At 40.1% G+C, this 27,595-nt stretch overlaps 1 protein-coding gene across 1 annotated transcript in view; it reads right to left on the bottom strand.

Annotated features, from left to right (window-relative positions):
* Window positions 1-27,595, bottom strand: part of LOC309569034 (IgGFc-binding protein-like) — a gene marked incomplete at both ends in the record, with an annotated part of 181,502 nt that overhangs the window by 153,797 nt on the left and 110 nt on the right. The window contains 5 exons of the mRNA XM_082274795.1: window positions 5,642-6,215; window positions 6,391-6,992; window positions 12,539-13,106; window positions 20,940-21,316; window positions 26,743-26,795. Coding sequence (XP_082130921.1) covers window positions 5,642-6,215; window positions 6,391-6,992; window positions 12,539-13,106; window positions 20,940-21,316; window positions 26,743-26,795 — 2,174 coding nt within the window. The remainder of the gene's footprint in view (window positions 1-5,641; window positions 6,216-6,390; window positions 6,993-12,538; window positions 13,107-20,939; window positions 21,317-26,742; window positions 26,796-27,595) is intronic.

The raw sequence follows: 27,595 nt of genomic DNA on the forward strand, positions 1-27,595 counted from the left end.
GGGCGACCAAAATGATGAGAGGCATGGAGGAGCTCAGCTATGAGGAAAGATTAGAGGAACTGAATTTATTCTCTCTTGAGAAGAGGAGATTAAGGGGAGATATGATAAACATGTACAAATAAGTAGGAGGTCCATATAGTGAACTTGGTGTTGAGGTCATCACAGAGGACAAGGGTTTCTTCACAGTAAGAGCTGTGAAAATGTGGAATGGACTCCCTCAAGAGGTGGTTCTGGCCAGCTCAGTAGATTGCTGGATTATTTCTTAAATGTACATAATATAACGGGGTACTAATATTTATAGGTAAAGTTGATCCAGGGAATATCTGATTCCCTCCCAGGGGGATCAGGAAGGAATTTTTTCCCCTGCTGTAGCAAATTGGATCTTGCTTTGCTGGGGTTTTTTTTTTTTTTCGCCTTCCTCTGGATCAACTGTGGATATAGGATTGTGTATATGGGATTGTATGTTTTTTTTTTTTTTTTTATTGGTTGAACTAGATGGACTTTTTTCAAGCTGACTAACTATGTAACTAGGTAACTATGATATTAAACCCAAAACCAATAATGTAATATATTGCAGCTAACTAATCATTCGATGTGGTTGTTTTACCTTTTTCTTGTAGATAGAAACACCTTCTTAGGTCATCATTATCAGGCTTGCAAAATTCTTGCAGGGGCAACTCGTGAAAGCTTAGTTTTTATTGACTTAGGCACGCCCCCAGAACTACATTTACCAAGAGCATTTTCTGTACACAATGTGTGGGCAGGGTCTTGGAAGTCAATGCAGCAGCAAGGGGAAAGAAATTAATGTATGCATGTGGAGTGGGACAGTGAGCCCTTGAGGAAGATCTCAGTACATTAAAGTCACTCTGTTGTTAGTTAGAAACTTGGGTGCTCACTGGATTTCTGGCAGATCAACAGATTAGTGTGGTTATGAGAAAGCGGCTGTTCGCGCCGTGAAACGCGTCAACCCCTTGGACACGTCTGTTCTTTTACACTGTCTGTCTGTTCACCAATTTTTGAGGAATAAAGAACTTTATTGCTTTCATCTATCCTGAGTGCGGTCCTACACTTCCTATTTGCATATTTCCGGATGGCGGATCTGACCAGCACCGGGTTTGACTATCACACCTGAGCGGCTTTCCCTCTTTCCAGCACTTAAGATCAACAGATTAGACATGTGCGGTTTGTTTCATTCTGAATTAAAACTCTGAAAAAAATTTCATCATTCAGAAATTCAGGTGTATCCAAATTTACGAAATACAATAGTAATGAATTTAAACAAATCCAAAATAATGAAACAGATTTTCGGATAAAATTTTAATTTGAATAGATTTTAAACCAAATTCAAATAGTTTTCAAATTACATTTTTGAAGAGAATAAAATAGAATAGAAAATGAAGGAATAGAATAGAAAAGAAAAGTATGTCCATGTACAGTATAGGATGCACTCAATACTTGGTCGGGGTTCCTTTTGCATGAATTACTGCATCAATGCGGCGTGGCATGGAGGCGATCAGCCTGTGGCTCTGCTGAGGTGTTATGGAAGCCCAGGTTGCTTTGATAGCGGCCTTCAGCTCATCTGCATTGTTGGGTCTGGTGTCTCTCATCTTCCTCTTGACATTTCCCCACAGATTCCCTATGGGGTTTAGGTCAGGCGAGTTTGCTGGCCAATCAAGCACAGTGATCCCAAGATCATGGGACCAGGTATTGGTAGTTTTGTCAGAGTGTGAAATCAGCATCTCCATAAAGCTGGTCAGCAGAGGGAAGCATGAAGTGCTCTAGAATATCCTGGTAGAGGGCTGCGCTGACTTTGGACGTGATAAAACACAGTGGACCAACACCAGCAGATGACACGGCTCCCCAAATCATCACTGACTGTGGAAATCTTGCATTTCATTTGGAGATCAAAATCCCAGAGTCTGGAAGAAGAGTAGAGAGGCACAGAATCCAAGTTGCATGAGGTCCAATGTGAAGTTTCCACAGTCAGTGATGATTTGGGGAGCCATGTCATCTGCTGGTGTTGGTCCACTGTGTTTTATCAAGTCCAAAGTTATCGCAAACCTCTAGAAGGAAATTCCAGGGCACTTTTTGCTTTCCTCTGCTGATCAGCTTGATGGAGATGCTGATTTCATCTGTGGGGTATTGTCAAGAGGAAGATGAGAGACACCAGACCCAACAATGCAGAGGAGCTGAAGGCTGTTATCAAAGCAACCTGGGCTTCCATAACACCTCAGCAGTGCCACAGGCTGATCGCCTCCATGTCACGCCGCAATGATGCAGTAATTCATGCAAAAGGAGCCCCAACCAAGTATTGAGTGCATCCTATACTGTACATGGACAGACTTCTCACTAAGTCAACATTTCTGTATTAAATTATTGATCTTATGTAATATCCTAATTTTCTGAGATACTGAATTTTGGGGTGTCACTCGCTGTAAGCCATAATCATCAAAAGTAAAAGAAAAAAATGCTTGCAATCTATCTGTGTGTAACACATCTAAAAACCTGATTCCAAAAAAGTTGGGACACTGTACAAATTGTGAATAAAAACAGAATGCAATGATGAAGTTTCAAATTTCAATATTTTATTCAGAATACAACATAGATGACATATCAAATGTTTAAACTGAGAAAATGTATCATTTTAAGGGAAAATTAATTTGATTAAAAATTTTATGGCATCAACACATCTCAAAAAAGTTGGGACAAGGCCATGTTTACCATTTTGTGGCCTCCCCTCTTCATTTTATAACAGTCTGCAAACGTCTGGGGACTGAGGAGAAGTTGCCCAAGTTTAGGAATAGGAATGTTGTCCCATTCTTGTCTAATACAGGTTTTTAGTTGCTCAACTGTCTTAGGTCTTCTTTGTCGCATCTTCCTCTTTATGATGTGCCAAATTTTTCTATGTGTGAAAGATCTGGACTGCAGGCTGGCCATTTCAGTACCCGGATCCTTCTTCTACGCAGCCATGATGTTGTAATTGATGCAGTATGTGGTCTGGCATTGTCATGTTGGAAAATACAAGGTCTTCCCTGAAAGAGACGGCGTCTAGATGGGAGCATATGTTGTTCTAGAACTTGGATATACCTTTCAGCATTGATGGTGCCTTTCCAGATGTGTAAGCTGCCCATGCCACACGCACTAATGCAACCCCATACCATCAGAGATGCAGGCTTCTGAACTGAGCACTGATAACAACTTGGGTTGTCCTTGTCCTCTTTACTCCGGATGACATGGCGTCCCAGTTTTCCAAAAAGAAATTTTGATTCGTCTGACCACCGAACAGTTTTCCACTTTGCCACAGTCCATTTTAAATGAGCCTTGGCCCAGAGAAAACGCCTGCGCTTCTGGATCATGTGTAGATTTGGCTTCTTTTTTGGCCTATAGAGTTTTAGCCGGCAACGGCGAATGGCACGGTGGATTGTGTTCACCGAAAATGTTTTCTGGAAGTATTCCTAAGCCCATATTGTGATTTCCATTACAGTAGCATTCCTGTATGTGATGCAGTGCCGTCTAAGGGCCCGAAGATCACCGCCATCCAGTATGGTTTTTCAGCCTTGACCCTTCCGCACAGAGATTGTTCCAAATTCTCTAAATCTTTGGATGATATTATGCACTGAAGATGATGAGAACTTCAAACTCTTTGCAATTTTTCTCTGAGAAACTCCTTTCTGATATTGCTCCACTATTTTCCGCAGCATTGTGGGAATTGGTGATCCTCTGCACATCTTGACTTCTGAGGGACACTGCCACTCTGAGAGGCTCTTTTTATACCCAATCATGTTGCCAATTGACCGAATAAGTTGCAAATTGGTCCTCCAGCTGTTCCTTATATGTACATTTAACTTTTCCAGCCTCTTATTGCTACCCATCCCAACTTTTTTGGAATGTGTAGCATGAAATCCAAAATGAGCCAATATTTGGCACGACATTTCAAAATGTCTCACTTTCAACATTTGATATGTTATCTATATTATATTGTGAATAAAATATAAGTTTATGAGATTTGTAAATTAGTCCATTCCTTTTTTACTCACAATTTGTACAGTGTCCCAACTTTTTTGGAATTGGGTTTGTATATAAAATATAGGAGTTTCACTTTTTAAATTTAATTACTGAAATAAATTAACTTTTTGATGATAATCTAATTTTATGAGATGCACCTGTATATATCAAAGATCATTTAAAATATGTGGAAAGTGGACAATGGACATCCAAATGGGAATATTAGCATGTTTATTGATGTACAACCTTCACAGTCCATAAAGTACATAATATGCTAAAATGAAACTATGGAGTTTTTATTCATGTATTGATGAGAATATTCTAATAAGAACTGCGCCATCTCCACATACATATAAGAGTGTATGATGATGTGACTATAACCTCATTTATCATATCCCCTGAAATGGATTCAGTCATAACTTTATTGTCTGCTGGCATAATAATAATAATAATAATAATAATAATAATAATAATAATAATCACGTTATGTAGTATGTATTAGAATTATCCCACACGTAGAATTTGTTTAAGTATAGAAATCATTGTGTTTAGATATATACTATATATATATATATATATATATATATATATATATATAGATACATATATATACATATAACATATATATATACTGTATCTATATATTTATATATATATATATATATATATATATATATATATATATATATATATATATATATATATACTGTATATGTATAGTATATATCTAAACACAATCATTTTTATACTTAAACAAATTCTACGTGTGGGATAATTCTAATACATACTACATAACGTGATTATTATTATTATTATTATTATTATTATTATTATTATTATTATTATTATTATTATGCCAGCAGACAATAAAATTATGACTGAACCCATTTCAGGGGATATGATAAATGAGGTTATAGTCACATCATCATACACTCTTATATATTTGTGGAGATGGTGTGGTTCTTATTAGAATATTCTCATCAATACATGAATAAAATCTCCATAGTTCCATTTTAGCATTTTATGGACTTTATGGACTATGAAGGTTGTACATCAATAAACATGCTAATATTCCTTGTTGGATGTCCGTTGTCCACTTTCCACATATTTTAAATGATGTTTGATATATACAGGCGCATCTCAAAAAATTAGAATATCATCAAAAAGTTTATTTATTTCAGTAAATCAATTCAAAAAGTGAAACTCCTATGATTTATATAGATGTGTTACACACAGAGTGATAGATTTCAAGCATTTCTTTCTTATAATTTTGATGAGTTTCACTTTTTGAATTGAATTACTGAAATAAATAAACTTTTTGATGATATTCTAATTTTATGAGATGTGCCGGTATATAAGAAAAAGACAGAAAACACCGGCAGTGCACAAAGATACGAATACATAAAAAAAAATGTACGAAATATAAGTCAATAATCGACATCCACATTGTAGTTGTAGAAAGATGGACTGAGCTTCATCAAAGCATTGACAATATAAACACTGCTGTGTTTGATCTGCCTCCTCTACAAGACCCACGAGTGCCTCTAAACCAGTTTTGGATATACAGTACATGGATTTCTTTAAGAAAGTAAGATATTTTTCAAGTCTTAAAAAGATACAACGGTATTAAACTTACTGCAAAATGTGTCTGATCTCCAAGGGGATACGAACCCTCCAGCCGCTTGACAAGACAAGACGTAACTGTTAATGATCTTGCACAAGACAACTTGTTGTTTCTCGTAGAAGCAAGCATCAAACACACAGTCTTTAAAGCTAGCTTCTGGGTCCACCACGGCATGGCAGGCACGGAAAGGTCCATTCTTATCTATTAGGATACCACAACCAGATCTACTGCTGCGGTATGCTTGTTCCAAAGCTGCCATTTTAACGCAGTCAGCCTTATCATCTTCAGTGCACCCAGGTATGGATTGTACTATCCAGCTTTTCCCAAAGATTGTTGGATTGGCAGCGATCTTGCCATTCCTCATTACAAACTCATTTTCCTTACTGCCATTAAAGTTACCACACAACCCACAAAGTTGTCTGGCATAGGTGCCTGGGACCGTAACAGAAACCCAACTGTCCCAGTTGAAGTAGACCTTTAAACCAAAGTTTGTCTGGAGAAGAGCATTAGAGGATGCTCGATAGACAGACACCGTGTCTGTACCTTTGTCAACAAAAAAAGGTAGGTTGGTTAAAAACCCGTTCACCTGTAAAAGGAATAGGAGAGGTTACAATACAATTTCTGAAACAACCGAGATGCTTCAAGATATATGTTTGGGGGCGTTTAAAGCTAAACTCTAGTCCTTAATAAAAAACTCAAATGAATGCAGCTCTGTAACTACCTAAATTTATAAAGGAAACATAAAATTTCTGCAAACTTACCAAAATCTTGCCTGGATAACGTCGACTGATTATCACTGAAAGATCATATATGATCACCCGTACTTCAGCAGAGTAAGAGACCAACTTATTTCCTCTATTTTCATTTTGCACATAGACTTGAAAGTTCACCAGATCTCCAGTGTTGTTACAGAGTCCTGCAAGCAGGTAGACACAGGTGCCCTGGAAGTCATAATTCACGCCATCGAAGGTGCGATAGTGTGGATCCCCTGATGCTGTACAAGTACCATAAAAGTTGGGATAGCAGTCTCGGATACCATTGACCACTGTACAGGTCTCAGTAGGCTTACATTTAGTATTTTTACATTCCACTTTCTTGGTTCTTGGGTTACAAATACATTGAATTTCGCACTTGTCATCCCTCCAAAATCTTTCATTTGGAGCATAAACTTTTCCTTCAAAGATGCAGCCACACTCGGCTTTGGGTATGCATTTTCCTCCATCCAGCACAAATCCATCATTACATTGGCAGGTCTCTATGCATGAGGAGGAGCAGGATGATGGCTTGATGGCAGCATCATTGCATGTTGGATTACAAGCTGCACCACACTGTTTGTACTGACTGTTGGCAGGACACTGAAAAGCTAAAAGCAAAGGTGGTCAGGTTCAGATACATAAGGAAATATAATAGGAGCTAATGGGGTTCTCTTGGCTTAAATTAAGTCAGGATCCATAAAAGATACAAAACACGTTTTGCTGCACGCTCCCAGAACAAACACAGATATGCATACAGTATCTCACAAAAGTGAGTACACCCTTCTCATTTTTGTAAAACACACCTCCAAGACAACCACTGTCTTGCTATAGAAGCTGAGAGTAAAGGTGATGGACTGGCCAACCATGTCTGCAGACCTAAACCTTATTGAGTATCTGTGAGGCATCCTCAAATGGAAGGTGGAGGAGCGCAAGGTCTCTAACATCCACCAGTTCCGTGATGTCATCATAGAGGAGTGGAAAAGTCTCCAGTGGCAACCTGTGAAGCTCTGGTGATCTCCATACCCAAGAGGGTTAAGGCAGTGCTGGAAAAAAATGGTGGCCACACAAAATATTGACACTTTGGGCCCAATATGGACATTTTCACTTAGGGGTGTACTCACTTTTGTTGCCAGCGGTTTAGACATTAATGGCTGTGTGTTGAGTTATTTTGAGGGGACAGCAAATTTACACTGTTATACAAGCTGTACACTCACTACTTTACATTGTAGCAAAGTGTCATTTCTTCAGTGTTGTTACATGAAAAGGTATAACAAAATATTTACAAAAATGTGTGGGGTGTACTTACTTTTGTGAGATACGGTTTATGCGGCCCCACAGAAAAAAAGCCAATTTCAGTGGGACTGCATATATGCATAGTGTCAGGGTAAAGGGTTCATTTTCAAAAAGTTAGAAAAGATAAAAAACAAAAAAATTAAACTGAAACTTATAAGATTAGCTTACTCGTCTTCCTCTCTTTTTCTCCCTTGACTAAAGCCATTCTCTGTTCCAATTCCCTCTGTGTACAACTCCATAAAGATGTGGTTTGGCCAATTTGGTGTAGAGGATCTCAAGTTGCCCACACAGAGCTCTGACCTTAACCATATTAAACACCTTTGGAATGGCAGCTCCTCTCATCTAATTTCAGTACCTGGCCTAACAAATGCTCTTGTGGATGAATGGGCATGAATTCCCAGAAGAACACGTCAAAATCCTGTGAGGGATGGGGAAAGGTAACTTCATGATAATGTCCATACTTTTGGAATGTGATGTCAAAGAAGCTTATATAGCTTAGTCGCCTAGTCATCTTAGAAAAGCAAAGAGAGTAAAGTGTCTACCTATATCCAGTGCTCTATCCTGGCCTAGGCCGACAAGGCCAAGGCCTAGGGCGGCACTTTGCAGGGGGGGCAGCAAAAAAGCTGCCCTGACCTCTATCTGAGACTATACTGGGCGCTGCTTGCTAGAGCCACCTGGCGTCTAGCAACTAGTGATGTTGCGGCCGCGACTCCCTAGCCCTGCCCATAATTCAAAATGGAGGAGTATTTAACTTCCTCCTCTTCCGCGTTCAGTGCTCGTGGGGCCCAAAGCAGCTGCCAAGTTGAGCCCTTGTCATAGACAGTCCCGCTAGTCCGGTAGCAGCAGGGTGCAGGGCAGCGTAGCTAAATCCGCCAATCCGGTGCCGACAGCAGCCACTGCTACTGAGCAACAGCGTCTTCACACAGCAAGTGGGCGGCCCTGGAAGCTGGCTAGAACCGAGAGCCCGGGAAGGAGAAGACCTCTAATAGCACCCTGACCTGAGCAGCAGCGGTCACAGCATCCCTAACACCTCTTCGAGCCTGCACTTCTTCTCCAACCTTCTCTCCCAGCTGCCAGCTGTGACATCAACAGGAAAACAGGCTGACCGAGGGCCCAGAGGACGAGAACAGGTGAGAGGTAGGTGCGCCACACACACCTACCCACAGACAGGGGGCACAGGAGGGACTGCAGGCAGGGCTAGGGGGTCTCCCACCCCCCCTCTCTCTTCCAGCCCTCCCTCACCCACCCCCTCTTTCTCCCACCCCCTCTCTCTCGCAACCCCCCTTTACCCACCTCCCCCTTTCTCTCTCTTTCACACCCCCTGCTCACCCACCCCTCTCGCTCACTCCCTCTCTCTCACCCCCCTCTCTCCCACCCCCTCCCTTTAACACCAATTCTCTCCTACCCTTCTCTCTCTCCCACCCCCTCTCTCTCCCACCCCCCTCTCTCTCTCACCCCCTGTCTCTTTCTCACCCCACCCCCTCTCACTCCCTTCTATTCCACAACCCCTCTCTCTCACCCCCCCTCTCTCTATCAGGCCCCCTCTCTTTCACCCCCCCCTCTCTCTCACCCCCCTCTCTCTTTCACCCCATCTCTCTCTCACCCACGCTCTCTCTCTCTCACCCCCTCTCTCTAATCCCCCCCTTTCACTCCCACCACTTTCGCCAGATCTCAGGGGTTCATGCTGTGACTTGTAGTCCTTCAATTTTGGAAGGCGTCACATTCATTAAACAGGAAGGGGTGGGGCAAATTTGCATAGCAGGTGGGAGCCCAATTTTAGTCTTGCCCAGGGCAGCAGAAAATCTAAATACACCACTGCCTATATCTCAAGTTGCCCACACAGAGCTCTGACCTCAACCATATAAAACACCTTTGGAATGGCAGGTCCTCTCCTCTAATTTCAGATGGCCTGGCCTAACAAATGCTCTTATGGCTGAATGGGCATGAATTCCAAGAAGAACACGTCAAAATCTTGTGGGTGAAGGTGAAAGGGAACTTCATGATAATGTCCATAGTTTTCGACTGGGATGTTCAAGAAGCTTATATAGCTTAGTCCCCTAGTCATCTTGGAAAAGCAAAGAGTAAAGTGTCTACCTATATCTTAATACCCTTACACAGATCATAGGGTTTTGGGTCTTGCCTATAATGTCATCCTTATTATGTTTAAAAATGAAAACAAGTTCCCTGGCTCTCCCCAATCACATCCAGCCCCAACTATCTACCCGACTCAAGGCCAGCTTTCCATTCACATGGGCTAGTACATCCATCCCATACTTAATAATACACCTTGAATCAAAACCAAATCAAATACTTACCAAAGAACTACCATACTATTTTACGCAACTTACCCTCCCTCTTCAGTACGTTGTGTAGGCCTCTATTAAAGGTGGCATATAGCCACCTTTAAAATGATTATACTACCCAAGCTACTCTACCCGTTTCGTACGCTGATTATCCCTATCCCCCAATCCCTACTAACTTCGATTCAGAGTCAGCTGACCAAATTTGTCTGGAACTCTAAACCACCCAGATGTGCTAGCTATATTTTAACCAGATCCCACAAGGAAGGTGGAGTGGGGTTACCTCATATTAGTAATTATTACTATGCCTTAAATGAATGTAAGAAAGAGGGATAGGTGGCGCTGCCTGGAAAAGAATATCAAGTATCTAATTCAAAAATAATAAAGGTGCTTCCATGTGTACATGAAAACATAAGTGATGTATATGCAATACAGTAATAATATATAACCGATTCCAGTACATTGTATCATATGGATCCAATGATAAAGTGCTTTCAGTGCAAAAAAAGTGTCAAAAATAAAAATTTCAATAGACAATTTATCTTTATATTTATGCATAACAACACGCTGTGTCATATAAGATAAAAAGTGCTCTCAGTGGAAAAAAAGTTCAAAAAATGCAGTACATAAAATATAAATGCTGCCCCCTTTCAAGTTCCACACACAGACTAAAAAGCGCAAGGCCGGAAGTGACGCGATGACGCTCTGAATTGTTGATTATCTTGGCACTCAACTCAAAATTGCTGGTCCTCTGACCCTTCTTTTTCCCTTCCCCTTTCTCCCACCCCCATTTCCCTTCCCCTTCTGCCTGGTTCTCTCTCACTTACTTAATGCTCATGTTATATATAATATCGCTCAGGCATCGATTATTACCTATACCTGGGATCCTCAAACTACGGCCCTCCAGCTGTTGCGAAACTACACATCCCATGAGGCATTGTAAAACTCTGACATGCACAGACATGACTAGACATGATGGGAATTGTAGTTCCTGAACAACTGGAGGGCCATAGTTTGAAGACCCCTGATCTATACCTTGCATTTGTTACAATGGTTCATCTGTGTCCAGGTAGGACATCTGTTTGTAATTATGGTTTTGAGTTCTTTCATTTTTTTTTTTTTTGTTCCTATGCAAAATTTTTAACCACTTGCCGACCGCCGCAAGTACATATACTGTGGCGGTCAGCCCCTCACAGGCAAAGTGACGTTCCTGGTACGTCACTAGCCTGTGAGGCTCTGGGGAGCGAGCGCGCGCCGCCGGAGGCATGCTCCCGCTCCCGCGCAGTAACGGACCCCCCGCGCGTGGGACCCGATGTCCGCCGCTCACTCACGATCGTCCGTGACAGCGGGAGAAAGGCAGGCGGCTAATGTAAACAAGCCGCCTGTCATTCTCCCCTGTGTAGGAATAGTGATCGTACGGTTCTACTATGTAGGACCGTTGATCATTGTTCCTACACCTCAAGCCACAGCCAATCACAGTTAGAATCACGCCCCTAGGGACACACACAGCCCAGTCCCGCAAAAAAATAGCAGATCGCCGCCATTACTCGTTAAAAAAAAACAACAAAAATGACAAAAATCTTTCCCTTTGTTAGTAAACGAGCAAACCAATCAAAATACGCTTTTTGCGATTTTTTTTTACCAAACATATGTAGCATAAAACAAATTGGCCTAAAATGTTAAAAAATTTTGATTTTTACATTTTTTTTGGGGAATTTCATATAAAAAAATGTGAAAAATATTGTTATTTTTGCAAAATTGACGCTCTTTTTTTGTTTATAGCGCGTGATCAAAAAATCGCACAGGTGATCAAATACCACCAAAAGAAAGCTCTGTTTGTGGGAAAAAAAGGACATCAAATTCGTTTAGGTACAGCGTCGCACGAGCGCGCAATTGTCTGTTAAAGTCACGCAGTGCCGAATCGCAAAATACCCCCTGGTCTTTTAGCAGGAAAATCCTCCGGGGCTTAAGTGGTTAAACAAATTCTACATGTTGGATAATTCTAGTCAGATTAATACATACTACATAACGAGATTATTATTATTTTTATTATTATTATTATTATTATGCCAGCAGACAATAAAATTATGACTGAACCCATTTCAGGGGATATGATAAATGAGGTTATAGTCACATCATCATACACTCTTATATATGTGGAGATGTTGCGGTTCTTATTAGAATATTCTCATCAATACATAAAAATAAAACTCCATAGTTCCATCTTAGCATATTATGGACTTTATGGACTATGAAGGTTGTACATCAATAAACATTAAATATTAAATATTTTTGCTTATAGCGCATAATCAAAAAAATCGCACAGGTGATCAAAAACCACCAAAAGAAAGCTCTGTTTGTGGGAAAAAAGGACGTCAAATTAATTTAGGTACAGCGTCGCACGCCCGCGCAATTGTCCGTTAAAGTCGCGCAGTGCCGAATCGTAAAATACCCCCTGGTCGGAATGGGGGTAAAATCTTCCGGGGCTTAAGTGGTTAATAAAGAAATATTGAATTAAAAAGAAAAAAAAAACAAGTAACTTTTGTCCAATATATACTTACGACATCCAGCCAATGCTCTCCAATCCCCAATTTGAACGTTATTTCTTTGACATATAGAGGCGTACGTTTCCAGGCTTTGACATAAAATTGTCTTGGAGCCTCCGTTCAAGCACACATCATATACACAATTGTCTACAAAAATTCTTGGGTCTATTATTGCATGACACTGGTTGAATGGACCTCTCGCTGAAGAAATGAGCCCACATTTCTTATCATCCAAAAGGTTTTTTTGAAAGGCCGGTGGGCAGAGTGTGCACTCGCCGTTGCAATCATGCCAACAAGAGTCATCTCCATCGTCCACTTTCCAACTTTTGCCAAAATCAGTCGGACCGGCTGCCTGAGTGCCAGAGGGTGTGGCAAAGTCATCTGAAGGATTCTCATTGTAGTTGCCGCACATTCCGCACACATTCTGGAAATAGCTGCTGGAAATGTATACATATAACATGAAGTTCCAGTCATACAGCACCCTTAGGTTGAAATCAGTCACAATATATACGAAAATGCCAGACTGGAAAATTTGGATTTTATTTTTGAGAATCAAAGGGAGCCGTTGACGTTGGTTATTCACCTAGAACAAGAGGGATGGAAGACAAAGTTAACTCAACCTTCAAAGCAGATACATTATATGGCCGACTCCATACATGGTTTGACCAGTTTGGTGTGGAGGAACTCGAGTGTCCTGCACAGAGCCCAGACCTCAACCCTACTGAACACCTTTGGTGTCAATTGAAATGACTCAGATCTTCTCAACCAACATCTTCATAAAGACATGATTTGACTTGATTGGTGTAAAGGAACTCGAGTGCGCTGGCCAAAGCCCTGACCTCAGCCCTACTGAACACTTTTGCAATGTTGCAGTCCCGCTAAAAATCGCAGATTTTTACATTGCTAGTAGAAAATAAATAAATAATTAAAAATGACAAATCTTTCTCCCTAGTTTGTTACATAGTTGTTGAGGTTGAATAAAGACAATAGTCCATCCAGTTCAACCTGTGTAGGTGTGTGTGGCCGTAATCATCTCTCATACCCCTTTATGTTCTGATCCTTGAGATGTACGTCTTAGAGTCTTTTGAAAGTAGCCATACTTCCCACAGAAACCACCTCTTGTGGTAGAGAATTCCACAATCGTGTAGCCCTAACAGTAAAGAACCCCCCACGTTGCCTGAGGTTAAAACGCTTCTCCTCTAATCGCATTGTATGCCCTCGAGTCCTCATGCAATCCTTTCGACTGAATAGCTTTTTTTCTATGCTGAGATCACCATTGAGGTATTTTTTAAATTGCTATCATGTCCCCTCTCAGGCATCTCTTCTCCAGGGAGAATAAATCAAGCTATTGCAGACACTCTTCATAATTAAGGTCCTCCAATCCCCTAATTAGTTTAGTTGCCCTTCTCTGGACTCTCTCCAGCTCCAACACATCCCTCCTGAGGACTGGCGACCAGAACTGGACAGAATACTCCAGATGCGGTCGGACCAGAGTTTTATAAAGTGGAAGGATTATAGTTTTATCTCTGGAATACATCCCTTTCTTTATGCATGCTAATATTCTGCCGGCTTTGGTAGCTGCCGCTTGACATTGCATGCTATTGCCTAATCTATCATCAACTAAGACTCCCAGATCTTTCTCCATTTTTGATTCCCCCAAAGGTTACCCCCCTAAAGTTTATTTGGCGTTTATGTTTTTAGTCCCCAAGTGCAAAACCTTACACTTCTCCACATTAAACCTCATTTGCCATGTCGTTGCCCACTCTGTTATTTTGTCCAGGTCATTTTGTAGGATATCTGCTTCATGCTGTGCAGTTATTGCCCTGGCCAATTTTGTGTCATCTGCAAAAACTGATAACGAACTACTGATCCCGGCCTCAATGCTGTTTATGAATACATTTTACAAGGTTGGTCCCAGGACTGGGCATTGGGGGACCCCGCTTACCACCCCAGACCAGTCTGAGTATGCGCTATTTATTACCACCCTTTGGACACGCCCTTTTAGCCAATTCCGTATCCAAGAGCAAACCTTGCGGCCGATGCCTGCAGACCTTATTTTATAAATTAAGCGCTTGTGGGGAACTGTATCAAACGCCTTAGTAAAATCCAGGTACCCCACATCCACTGGTCTCCCCCTATCTAGCTCACAGCTCACCTCCTCGTAGAATGTTAAGAGATTGGTTTGACAAGAACGCCCATTTGTAAACCTGTGCTGATTACTGCTGATGATGCTGTTGTCTTTAGCAAACTCAACGATATAGTCCCTTATCATCCTCTTCAGAAGTTTACATACTATCGATGTCAGACTGACAGGCCTATAATTTCCCGGGACACGCCTCTGCCCTTTTTTGAATATCGGTATCACGTTAGCTTTCCTCCAATTCCCTGGTACATTTCCTGTCCTAATACTGTCAGCAAAGATCAGGAACAGTGGTCTAGATATAACCTTACTAAGTTCTTTGAGTACTCTCGGATGTACGCCATCCGGGCCTGGTGATTTGTTTATGTTAATTTTATCCAGCCTTTCCCTGAATTCACCCTCTGTTTGCCATAGCGGCAAGTCCTGTGAATTACTAATAACCATACAGTCATGGTCAGTGTACCCCTCCTTTTCCTGTGTAAAGGCTGACGAGAAAAAAGCGTTCAGCACGGTTGCTTTTTCAGTGTCCTCTGTAACCATCCTCCCATCATCGTTAATTATGTGTGCAATATGCTCTGCCCTAGTTTTTTTGCTGTTGATATATTTAAAGAAGTTTTTGGGGTTCTTTTTACTATCCTCCGCTATTTGTATCTCAAAGTTGATTTTAGCCATTTTGATTTCATATTTACTTTTCTTATTTGCCTCCTTGTATTGCTCGAAAGCCGATACTGTGCCCTCTGATTTATATTTCTTGAAGGCCATTTTTTTACCCCTAATAAGTTTTTTAACATTACGGTTTAGCCAGCCAGGTTTGGCTTTGTCTCTTCTAAATTTATTTCCTATAGGAATGCACTGTAGACGCTATAACTTTTGCGCAAACCAATCAAAGTGCGCTTAGTGCTTTTTTTTTTTTTTTTTTACCAAAGATATGTAGCAGAATACAAATTGGCCTAAGAGGATAAAAAAAAATGATTTTTAAATTTTTTATGGGGGGGGGGGAATGTTATATAGCAGAATGTGAAAAATATAGTTTTTTTTTCCGAAATGTCGCTCTTTTTTTGTTTATAGCGCAAAAATAATGATTAAATAAAACATAGAATTAAAATTTAAAATACAACCCCCCCCCCCCAAAAAAAAAAACATACATGCCCATGAAGGACATTTGTAAGCTTTGTTGTGTTTATATGTGTTAATAATGTTTTTACTGTATTTTTATTAAAAGTAACATTTTGATAAACATTTGCGTAACTATCACAGGAACTGTAAAATAAAGCGCACCATCTTTTTATTCAGTCCTGTGGTTTCAGGAAATAAGTGGTTTGGAAGAGGGAGAATTTTTACGAACTAGGAAACTTGTAGGAGAAAAATAATAGAAAAGTGAAATATTTAACAAATGGTCTGGTCACATGAGGGGAAAAACAAACAAACAAAAAAAACCACATAAAAGTAAAAAAAATTATGATTAAATAAACACAGAATTAAAATTTAAAATAGGAGCCCCACCCCAAAAAAACAAAAAAAAAAAAACAAAACAAAAAAACACACACGCACAAAGAAAATTTGTAAGCTTTGTTGTGTTAATAATGTTTTTAGTGCATTTTTGTTAAAAGTAACGTTTTGATAAACATTTGCGTAACTATCACGGGAACTGGAAAATGAAGAGCACCATCTTTTTATTCAGTCCTGTGCTTTCAGGAAATGTGTGGCTTGGGGGGGGGGGGGGAGAATTTTTACAAACTAGGAAACTTGTAGAAGAAAAATAATAGAAAAGTGAAAAATGTAACAAATGGTCTGGTCACGTGAGGGGAAAAAATAAAAACAAAAACATAAAAGTAAAAAAATAATTATTAAATAAAACTAGAATTAAAATTTAAAACACAACCTACCCCCCAATAAAAAAAAAAAAAAAAACTTACAAATACACAATGGAAATTTGTAAGCTTTGTTGTGTTAATAATGTTTTTAGTGTATTTTTATTAAAAGTAACGTTTTGATAAACATTTGCGTAACTATCACAGGAACTGGAAAATAAAGAGCACCATCTTTTTATTCAGTCCTGTGCTTTCAGGAAATATGCGGTTGGGGGGGGGGGGGGGAATTTAACAAACTAGAAAATTTGTAGGAGAAAAATAATAGAAAAGTAAAACATGTAAGAAATGGTCTGGCCACATGAGGGGAAAAAATAAAAACAAAAACATAAAAGTAAAAAAATAATTATTAAATAAAACTAGAATTAAAAAAAAATGAAAATACAACCTACCCCCCCCCCCCCCCAAAAAAAAATAAAAAAAAAACACAACATACACGTGCACACAGGAAATTTGTAAGCTTTGTTGTGTTTATATGTATTAATAATCTTTTAAGTGCATTTTTATTAAAAGTAACGTTTTGATAAACATTTGCATAACTATCACATGAACTGGAAAATAAAGAGCACCATCTTTTTATTCAGTCCTGTGCTTTCAGGAAATATGTGTTTTTTTACAAACTAGGAAACTTGTGGGAGAAAAATAATAGAAAAGTAAAAGATTTAAGAAATGGTCTGGCCACATGAGGGGAAAAATTAAAAACAAAAAAACATAAAAGTAAAAAAATAATTATTAAATAAAACATAGAATTAAAATTTAAAATACAACCCCCCCCCCCCAAAAAAAAAAAAAAAAACACAACATACACACGCACATAGGAAATTTGTAAGCTTTGTTGTGTTTATATGTATTAATAATGTTTTTAGTGCATTTTTATTAAAAGTAACGTTTTGATAAACATTTGCGTAACTATCACAGGAACTGAAAAATTAAGAGAACCATCTTTTTTTTTTCTGTCCTGTGCTTTCAGGAAATATGTAGTTTGGAGGAGGGAGACTTTTTACAAACTAGAAAACTTGTAGGAGAAAAATAATAGAAAAGTGAAAAATTTAACAAATGGTCTGGCCACACGGGGGAAAAAAAAATTTAATAAAACCCCATAAAAGTAAAAAAAAAAAAAATTAAATAAAACATAAAATTTTAAATACATCCCCCCCCCAAAAAAAAAAACATGTACACAAACAAAGGAAATTTGTAAGCTTTGTTGTGTTTATATGTGTAAATAATGTTTTTAGTGTATTTATATTTAGGCTACATTCACACCTGAGCGTAGCGTTTTTCGCGCGTTTTTTACCGCGATTTTACCGCGATTTTTGCGGCGTTTTTTACCGCGATTTTTACCGCGATTTTTGTACAGGCGTTTTTAGATTGAATAGAGATCAATGGAAAACGCCTGTAATCTGCCCAAAAAGAAGCTCATGTACTTTTTTGAGCGTTGGGCGTTTTGTAAACAGCGTCAAAACGCTCAGATGTGAACAGGGGCCATTGAAATGAATAGGATTTGTCTTGTTGGGCGTTTTGAGAGCTGATCCTAGAGCAGAAAAACGCCCCAAAAACGCCCCAAAACGCCTAGATGTGAACGGAGCCTAAAAGTAACATTTTGATAAACATTTACGTAACTATCACAGGAACTGGAAAATAAAGAGCACCATCTTTTTATTCAGTCCTGTGCTTTCAGGAAATAAGTGATTTGGGGGGAGAATTTTTACAAACTAGGAAACTTGTAGGAGAAAAATAACAGAAAAGTGAAATATTTAATAAATGGTCTGGTCACACGAGGGGAAAAAAACAAACAAAAAAAAAATACATAAAAGTAAAAAAACAATGATTAAATAAAACATAGAATTAAAATTTAAAATACGAGCCCCCCCCCCCCAAAAAAAAACATACACACGCATAAAGGAAATGTGTAAGCTTTGTTGTGTTAATAATGTTTTTAGTGTATTTTTATTAAAATTAATGTTTTGATAAACATTTGTGTAACTATCACAGGGACTGGAAAATAAAGCGCACCATCTTTTTAGTGGTTTGGAAGAGGGAGAATTTTTACAAACTAGGAAACTTGTAGGAGAAAAATAATAGAAAAGTGAAATATTTAACAAATGGTCTGGGCACATGAGGGGAAATGTAAAAAAAAAAAAAAAAAACCCCATAAAAGTAAAAAAAAAAAACGATTAAATAAAACATAAAAATTTAAATTTCAATTTAAAATACATCCTCCCCCCACCCAAAAAAAAAAAAAAAAACAAAAGAAAATGTACACAAACAAAGGAAATTTGTAAGCTTTGTTGTGTTTATATGTGTTAATAATGTTTTTAGTGTATTTATATTAAAAGTAACATTTTGATAAACATTTGCATAACTATCACAGGAACTGGAAAATGAAGAGCACCATCTTTTTTTTTTCTGTCCTGTGCTTTCAGGAAATAAGTGGTTTGGAAGAGGGAGAATTTTTACAAACTAGGAAACTTGTAGAAGAAAAATAATAGAAAAGTGAAACATTTAACATGAGGGAAAAAAAAATAATAAAACCCCATAAGCCCCCGTTCACACTAGGGCGACCTGTGAGGCGACCTGGTCGCCTCACAGGTCGCCGCAGGTTGCCTTCCATACAGAAGCTGCGGACCCGTTCTAATAGGAGCAACACAAGTCGCTCCGACTTAGAAAAAGGGTCCGGAGCTTCTTTGGGGCGACCCGGAGGCGACCGCCATAGACTTCAATGTTATGAAGTCCGTGGCGGCCGCTCCGAGGTCGCGGCGCGCTGCTCGCACCGCGACCTCGGAGGTCGCCACCCGAAGTCGGATCGCCCCTATGTGAACGGGGGCTTAAAGTAAAAAAATAATATTTAAATAAAACATAAAATTTTAAATTTAAAATACATCCCCCCCCCAAAAAAAAACAAAAAACATGTACACAAACAAAGGACATTTGTAAGTTTGTTGTGTTTATATGTGTTAATAATGTTTTTAGTATTTATATTAAAAGTAACATTTTGATAAACATTTGCATAACTATCACAGGAACTGTAAAATAAAGAGCACCATCTTTTTATTCAGTCCTGTGCTTTCAGGAAATATGCGGTTGGGGGGTGGGGATTTTAACAAACTAGAACATTTGTAGGAGAAAAATAATAGAAAAGTAAAAAATTTAAGAAATGGTCTGGCCCACATGAGTGGAAAAAATGGGCAGTAGGGCCTGGCAGTGAAAGGGTTCAGGACATGATTGCTATGGAGAAAAACTCTCTGGTGTCTTCTTCCCTTGGTGGCCTAAGTGTGGACTTATGGCGCTTTTCCACTGCATGGAACCGTAACGGCTCGGCACGCTTTTGTGCTTTTCCACTGCAGGACCGCATGGTATAGGGTCGGAACGGTTCGGTACGGTACGGTATAGGTTTGCTTTTCCACTGCATGGAACCGAACGGTACGGTATGGTACGGCTCTGAAAAAACAGTACCTACTCGATTGTGGTTCCAATGGCACTTTTCCACTGCAAGTACCGGCTAGTACCGGCTCGGCTCTACTCGGCCCTGCTTGGCCCGGTTTGCTTTTCCACTGCTGGTACCGCATGGTATAGTGTCGGAACGGTTCGGTACGGTACGGTATAGGTTTGCTTTTCCACTAAAGTAGTACTAAAGTTAAGTGGGTGGGATAACAACGGGGTGGGTGTGATTCTCTGACCAATCAGTGGCTAGTAGTGACTGCATGCAAAGGATTGTGGGATATGGTACCAGTTTGGTACCTGTTGGAACCACAATCGAGTAGGTACTGTTTTTTCAGAGCCGTACCATACCGTACCGTTCGGTTCCATGCAGTGGAAAAGCAAACCTATACCGTACCGTACCGAACCGTTCCGACACTATACCATGCGGTACCGCAGTGGAAAAGCACAAAAGCGTGCCGAGCCGGTACGGTTCCATGCAGTGGAAAAGCGCCACAACAGGTACCAAACTGGTACCATATCCCACAATCCTTTGCATGCAGTCACTACTAGCCACTGATTGGTCAGAGAATCACACCCACCCCGTTGTTATCCCACTCACTTAACTTTAGTACTACTTTAGTGGAAAAGCAAACCTATACCGTACCGTACCGAACCGTTCCGACACTATACCATGCGGTACCAGCAGTGGAAAAGCAAACCGGGCCAAGCAGGGCCGAGTATAGCCGAGCCGGTACTAGCCGGTACTTGCAGTGGAAAAGTGCCATTATTTTGCTGATTAGCAATCCAACCCTGGTACCTGACCTCACAAATGGGCACAACTACACCTAAAATGTGGTGGAAAGCCTGGAGAGTGGAGGCTTTTATTGCCACAAAGGGGTGTTTATTGGAATTCCCTACAAGCTCGTGTTCGAGTAAGATGTCTGCAAACATTCGGCCACTTTTAATATACATAAGCTTGGTAACTTACCTTCACAAACCCAATATCATTTCTCACTACATTTATAATAATAATTTCTTGAGGGTATAGGATCTTCACAGTCACATGACTGACGTAGGAAACTTGAGTGTTTCCTCGATTCTCGTTTTTTGCCTCTATGTTAAAATTGGTGAGGCCGTTGTCATTGCCGCAAGTCTTAGCGATTGTGTAGGTGCAGGTGCCTTGGAAGTCGTAAAAGCGACCATCAAAGGTCTTATAATGAGGGTCACCGACTGCATGACAATCGACTTCAGAGAGCGCCACACAAGTTGGAATCTCATTGAGAATTTGGCATTTTTCTCCGGCCCTACATCTTATATTACGGCAGGTCGGCTTCAGAGGAACTGTGGTAGGCGGTGGCTGTAATCCTGAAGATTAAACATTTTGATAATAGGCTGTAAGACCGTTTTGTATTTTTTTTTAATACATTTTTTTTTTCTTGGGGAACAGAAAAAAATTTAATTATACAATAATATTAAAACTTTTTTAATATAAAATATGAATGAGTCTAAGAAATCCAACCCAGAGAAGGATTAAAGTGGTCCTAAAGGCTGAAGAATTTTTTTTTGTTTTTTTTATTTTCTGGTGGACCAACACCAACAGATGACACGGCTCCCCAAATCATCACTGGCTGTGGAAACTTCACGTTGGGCCTCATGCAACTTGAATTCTGTGCCTCTCCACTCCTCCTCCAGACTCTGGGATTTTGATTTCCAAACTAAATGCAAAATTTCCACAGTCCATGATGATTTGGGGAGTTATGACATCTTCTGGTGTTGGTCCACTGTGTTTTATCAAGTCCAAAGTCAGGAAATTCTACAGCACTTTATGGTTCCTCTGCTGACCAGCTTTATGGAGATGCAGATTTCATTTTCCAGCAGGACTTGGCACCGCCCACACTGCCAAACCTACCAACACCTGGTCACATGATCATGGTATCACTGTGCTTGATTGGCCAGCAAACTCGCCTGACCTAAACCCCATAGAGCAGTGGTCCTCAACTCCGGTCCTCAGGGCCCACTAACAGGCCAGATTTTAAGTATTACCTTGGGGAGATGCAGACTAGAATACTACAATTACTGAGCAGCAAGTTATATCACCTGGGATGTATTTCAGTTATCTTGTAAACCTGGCCTGTTAGTGGGCCCTGAGGACCAGGGTTGAGGACCACTGCCATAGAGCAGAGTTTCTCAACTCCGGTCCTCAGGGCACACTAACAGGCCAGACTTTAGGTATTACCTTGGGGAGATGCAGACTAGAATAATGCAATCATTGAGCAGCAAATTATATCACCTGGGATGTATTTCAGTTTTCTTGCAAACCTGGCCTGTTAGTGTGCCCTGAGGACCGGAGTTGAGAAACACTGCCATAGAGAATCTGTGGGGAATTGTCAAGAGGAAGATGAGAGACACCAGACCCAACAATGCAGACGAGCTGACAGCCAATATCAAAGCAATTTCAATGAGGCTACAGCAGTGCCACAGGCTGATCGCCTCCATGCCATGCCACATTGATGCAGTAATTCATGCAAAAGGAACCCCGACCAAGTATTGAGTGCATCCTATACTGTACATGGACAGACTTCTCACTAAGACAACATTTCTGTATTAAAATCCTCTTTTTTTTATTGGTCTTATGGTCTTATTATGTAATTTAATATAATGTAATAATGTAATGTGTGTAATATTCTATTTTTCTAAAATACTGAATTTCGGGGTGTCACTAGCTGTAAGCCATAATCATCAAAATTTAAAGAAAGAAATGCTTCATATATATCACTCTGTGTGTAACACATCTATATAAAATATGGGAGTTTCTCTTTTTGAATTGAATTACAGAAATAAATTAACTTTTTGATGATATTCTAATTTTATAAATGATGCTCCTGTATATATCAAACATCATTTAAAATATGTGGAAAGTGGACAACGGACATCCAACTGGGAATATTAGGATGTTTATTGATGTACAGCCTTCATAGTCCATAAAGTCCATAATATGCTAAGATGGAACTATGGAGTTTTATTTTTATGTATTGATGAGAATATTCTAATAAGAACCGCACCATCTCCACATACATATAAGAGTGTATGATGATGTGACTATAACCTCATTTATCATATCCCCTGAAATGGGTTCAGTCATAATTTTATTGTCTGCTGGCATAATAATAATAATAATAATAATAATAATAATAAATCTCGTTATGTAGTATGTATTAATCTGACTAGAATTATCCAACATGTAGAATTTGTTTAACCACTTAAGCCCCGGAGGATTTTCCTGCTAAAAGACCAGGGGGTATTTTGCGATTCGGCACTGTGTGACTTTAACGGACAATTGCGCGCTCGTGCGACGCTATACCTAAACGAATTTGACGTCCTTTTTTTCCCACAAACAGAGCTTTCTTTTGGTGGTATTTGATCACCTGTGCGATTTTTTGATCACGCGCTATAAACAAAAACAGAGCGACAATTTTGCAAAAATAGCAATATTTTTCACATTTTTTTATATGAAATTCCCCCCCAAAAAAATGTAAAAATCAAAATTTTTTAAAATTTTTGGCCAATTTGTTTTATCCTACCTATGTTTGGTAAAAAAAATCGCAAAAAGCGTATTTTGATTGGTTTGCGCGAAAGTTATCGCGTTTACTAACAAAGGGAAAGATTTTTGTCATTTTTGTTGTTTTTTTTTTTAACGCGTAATGGCGGCGATCTGCGATTTTTTTGCGGTACTGCGACATTGCAGCGGACAGATCGGACCCTTGACTGACATTTTTGACACTTTTGGGGTTACCAGTGACATTTCTACAGTAATCAGTGCTATACATATGCACTGTTACTGTAAAAATACACTGGCAGTGAAGGGGTTAACTTTATTTGGGAGGGAGGGGCTGTGTGTGTCCCTAGGGGCGTGGTTTCTACTGTGATTGGCTGTGGCTCTAGCTGTAAGGACACTGATCAACGGATCTACATACTAGATCCGTGTAATCAGTGTCTTTACAGCGAGGAGAATGACAGGCAGCTTGTTTACACAAGCTGCCTGACATTCTCCCTCTCCCCCGACGATCGCCGAGTGGCCGGCGGACATTGGGTCCGCTGGTCACACGCGCGGGGGGGTCCGTGACCGCGCGGGAGCGGGAGCGCGCCTCCGCGGGCGCGCGCTCGCTCCCCAGACCCTCCCAGGCTAGTGACGTTAATTAACGTCACTCTGCCTGGCAGGGGCTGACCGCCGCAGTAAATCTACTTGCGGCGGTCGGCAAGCGGTTAAGTATGTAAATTATTGTGTTTAGTTACTATATATATATATATATATATATATATATATATATATATATATATATATATCTATACACAATATATATATAAATACATATACATAAAAAATATATATATATATATATATATATATATATACAGTATATATATATATATATATATACAGCATATATATATATATATATATATATATATATATATATATATATATATATATATATACATATATATATATACATTTACGATACAGCACTATTTAAAATGATCATATTGATTACGAAGAGGTGTTTTATCTTAATAGTATGATCATATATAAATATATACAGTATCTCACAAAAGTGAGTACACCCCTCACATTTTTTGTAAATATTTTATTCTATCTTTTCATGTGACAACACTGAAGAAATGACACTTTGCTACAATGTAAAGTAGTGAGGGTACAGCTTGTATAACAGTGTAAATTTGCTGTACCTTCAAAATAACTCAACAGGACAGTGCTGGAAAACAATGGTGGCCGCACAAAATATTGACACTTTGGGGCACAATTTGGACATTTTCACTTAGGGGTGTACTCAATTTTGTTACCAGCGGTTTAGACATTAATGGCTGTGTGTTGAGTTATTTTGAGGGGACAGTAAATTTACACTGTTATACAAGCTGTACACTCACTACTTTACATTGTAGCAAAGTGTCATTTCTTTAGTGTTGTCACATGAAAAGATAGAATAAAATATTTACAAAAAATGTGAGGGGTGTACTCACTTTTGTGAGATACTGTGTATATACAATATATATATATGTATTTATTTATATATATATATAAATATTTATTAGCCACTCAATCACTTCTGCGGGTGGAGGAAGGGGGTCCCACCCCCTCCCACCGCCGCCTCTCCTGGGCTCTCCGGTCCCATTGCGGAGGGTGGGAGTGATTAGGCCGGCGGCGATGGCTGCCCTGTTCAGAGAGAGAAGAACTGACGTCGTTCCCCTCTCTCTGTAACCCAGAAACCCGGAGCGACGACTATTCGTCACTTCGGGTTTTGCCCCTTTGTTTACCTGGCCACCAGCGGCCAGAGAAGCAACTAATCCGACCAATCTCAGTCTGATCAGCTGCATGGGGGGCCAGAGAAGAGATTTGGGGTCCGCCCCTTTGTTTACCTGGCCACTAGTGGCTAGAGAAGTAGCTGATCGGACCTATCTTGGTGCATGGGGGGGGGGGGGGCAGAGGAGAGATCTGGGGTCTAATTGACCCCAAATCTCTCCATAAAGAGGGCCTGTCACAGCCCATGCTATCACAAGGAATGTTGTTCATTCCTTGTGATAGCAATGAAATTTGTACAAAAAAAACAAAAATTGTAAAAAATAAATATATAAATAATAATAAAAAAATGTAAAGCGCCATGTCCCACCATGCTTATGCGCAAATGCGAACATATACATAACTCCCGCATGCATATGTAAACGGTGATCGCACCACACATGTGAAGTATCATCATGAACGTCAGAGCGAGAGCAATAATTCTATCATCAGATCTCCTGTGCCACTCTAAGCTGGTAACCTGTAAAGGCGTGTAAAGCATTGCCTATGGAGAATCTTATGCACTGTGGTTTGCCGCAAGCAGACGCAATTTTAAGACATAACATATTAGGTATCTATTTACTCAATGTAACATCATCATTCGCATTATACAAAACAAATCGGGTGAACTTTACTGGGTTTTTTTTTTTTAATTCATATATGTAATTTTTTACCGAGCGATAGCGATTTGTGGGAAAATTGGTCATCAGGTACGGAAAGTGACGACAGCGACGATTCTGATGTCTCTTTCTGGCACATCGCTCCATTGGAAATTCTGAAGAATCATTTGATACACTTCCCAAATTCCATGTGCCAGAAAGAGACATCAGAATCGTCGCTGTCATCAATTTCCGTACCTGATGACCGATTTTCCTACGAATCGCTATCGCTCAGTTCTTCAAGTATCTCAGTTCGCTGTCACTGTTTTCCAGTTTGTCTAAAAGCGCTTTTGCGCGAAAAAGAAGGCCTTTTGGACGCCATGGTCGTTCTCCATTTTCCAGGCACAAAGAACTGGAAAAGCACAGGCAGGGCACTGGAAAAGTCACCAGGTGAAATCCTGTGGTGAGATGGGATGATACAGTGTAACCCGTTAGGATCACAGCTCTCTATCATCTCATTTGGTGTATTTACATTTTTGAATTTGACGCCGGTTCCAACCCCCTGCGTCGCAACGTTCACAGGGAAGGGAACCGGAAGACAGGTGCCGGCATCGGCCGAGCAGACAGCGGGAGGACAGCAGGGAGGATGGCTGTCACACGTCACACGTGAGTGTGATTCTGGGGTAATCCCGAGTGTGGCTCGGGGTTACCGCTTTTGGCACACTATACCCCGAGCCACACTCGAAAATACCGATATGGAGGTTAAGGATTGCATGTATTCTATTACTTTTATGTAACAATTATAGAGCACAGCACACCATAAAACATATGAAACTTACCACATGTGAGAGCTAGCAATGCACACAGCTGCAGGAAATTTGGCATTCTCATGCTGCATTAAAAGAAGTATGAGTATTGATTAGCAATAAAACAGTCAACATGTAAAGTGTATGTAAAGGTTTTTTTTTTTACATGTTTATTGCTGGGTACATTTAAAGGAGACCCTAAATTTCGTATTATTAAAGTGACACTAAACCTTGGTTCAAAAAAAAATATATAATTTAAGTATATATTCACATCTTAAAAAACTTTATTGTTTTCAGCCTCCTCCTCCTGCTGTGATCTGACTTTCTGTTAGAGGGTGGCTACGTTCGTTCTCTATAGTCCCACTGAATGTAGGAACATAGCCCCCCTGCCTTGGTCCAGCTGTATGTATGAACATAGCCCCCTCGCCTTGGTTCTGCTTTATGTAGGAACGTAGCCCCCCTGCCTTGGGCCCACTGTATGTAGGAACATAGCCCCCTCGCCTTGGTTCTGCTTTATATAGGAACATAGCCCCCCTGCCTTGGTCCAGCTGTATGTATGAACATAGCCCCCTCGCCTTGGTTCTGCTTTATGTAGGAACATAGCCCCCCTTGCCTTGGTACCACTGTATGTAGGAAGGTAGCCCGCCTGCCTTGGCCCCACTTTATGCTGGAACATAGCCCCCTCGCCTTGGTTCTGCTTTATGTAGGAACATAGCCCCCCTGACTTGGTCCCACGGTATGTAGGAACGTAGCCCCCCTGCCCTGGCCCCGCTGTATGTAGGAACATAGCCCCCCTTGCCTTAGTCCCACTGTATTTCGGAACATACCCCCCCCTGACTTGGTCCTTCTGTATCCAGGAAGGTAGCCCCTACCGCCTTGCTCCTAC

The sequence above is a fragment of the Pelophylax lessonae genome, assembly GCF_965119305.1.
Source record: "Pelophylax lessonae genome assembly, chromosome: 12".
Lineage (NCBI taxonomy): Eukaryota > Metazoa > Chordata > Amphibia > Anura > Ranidae > Pelophylax > Pelophylax lessonae.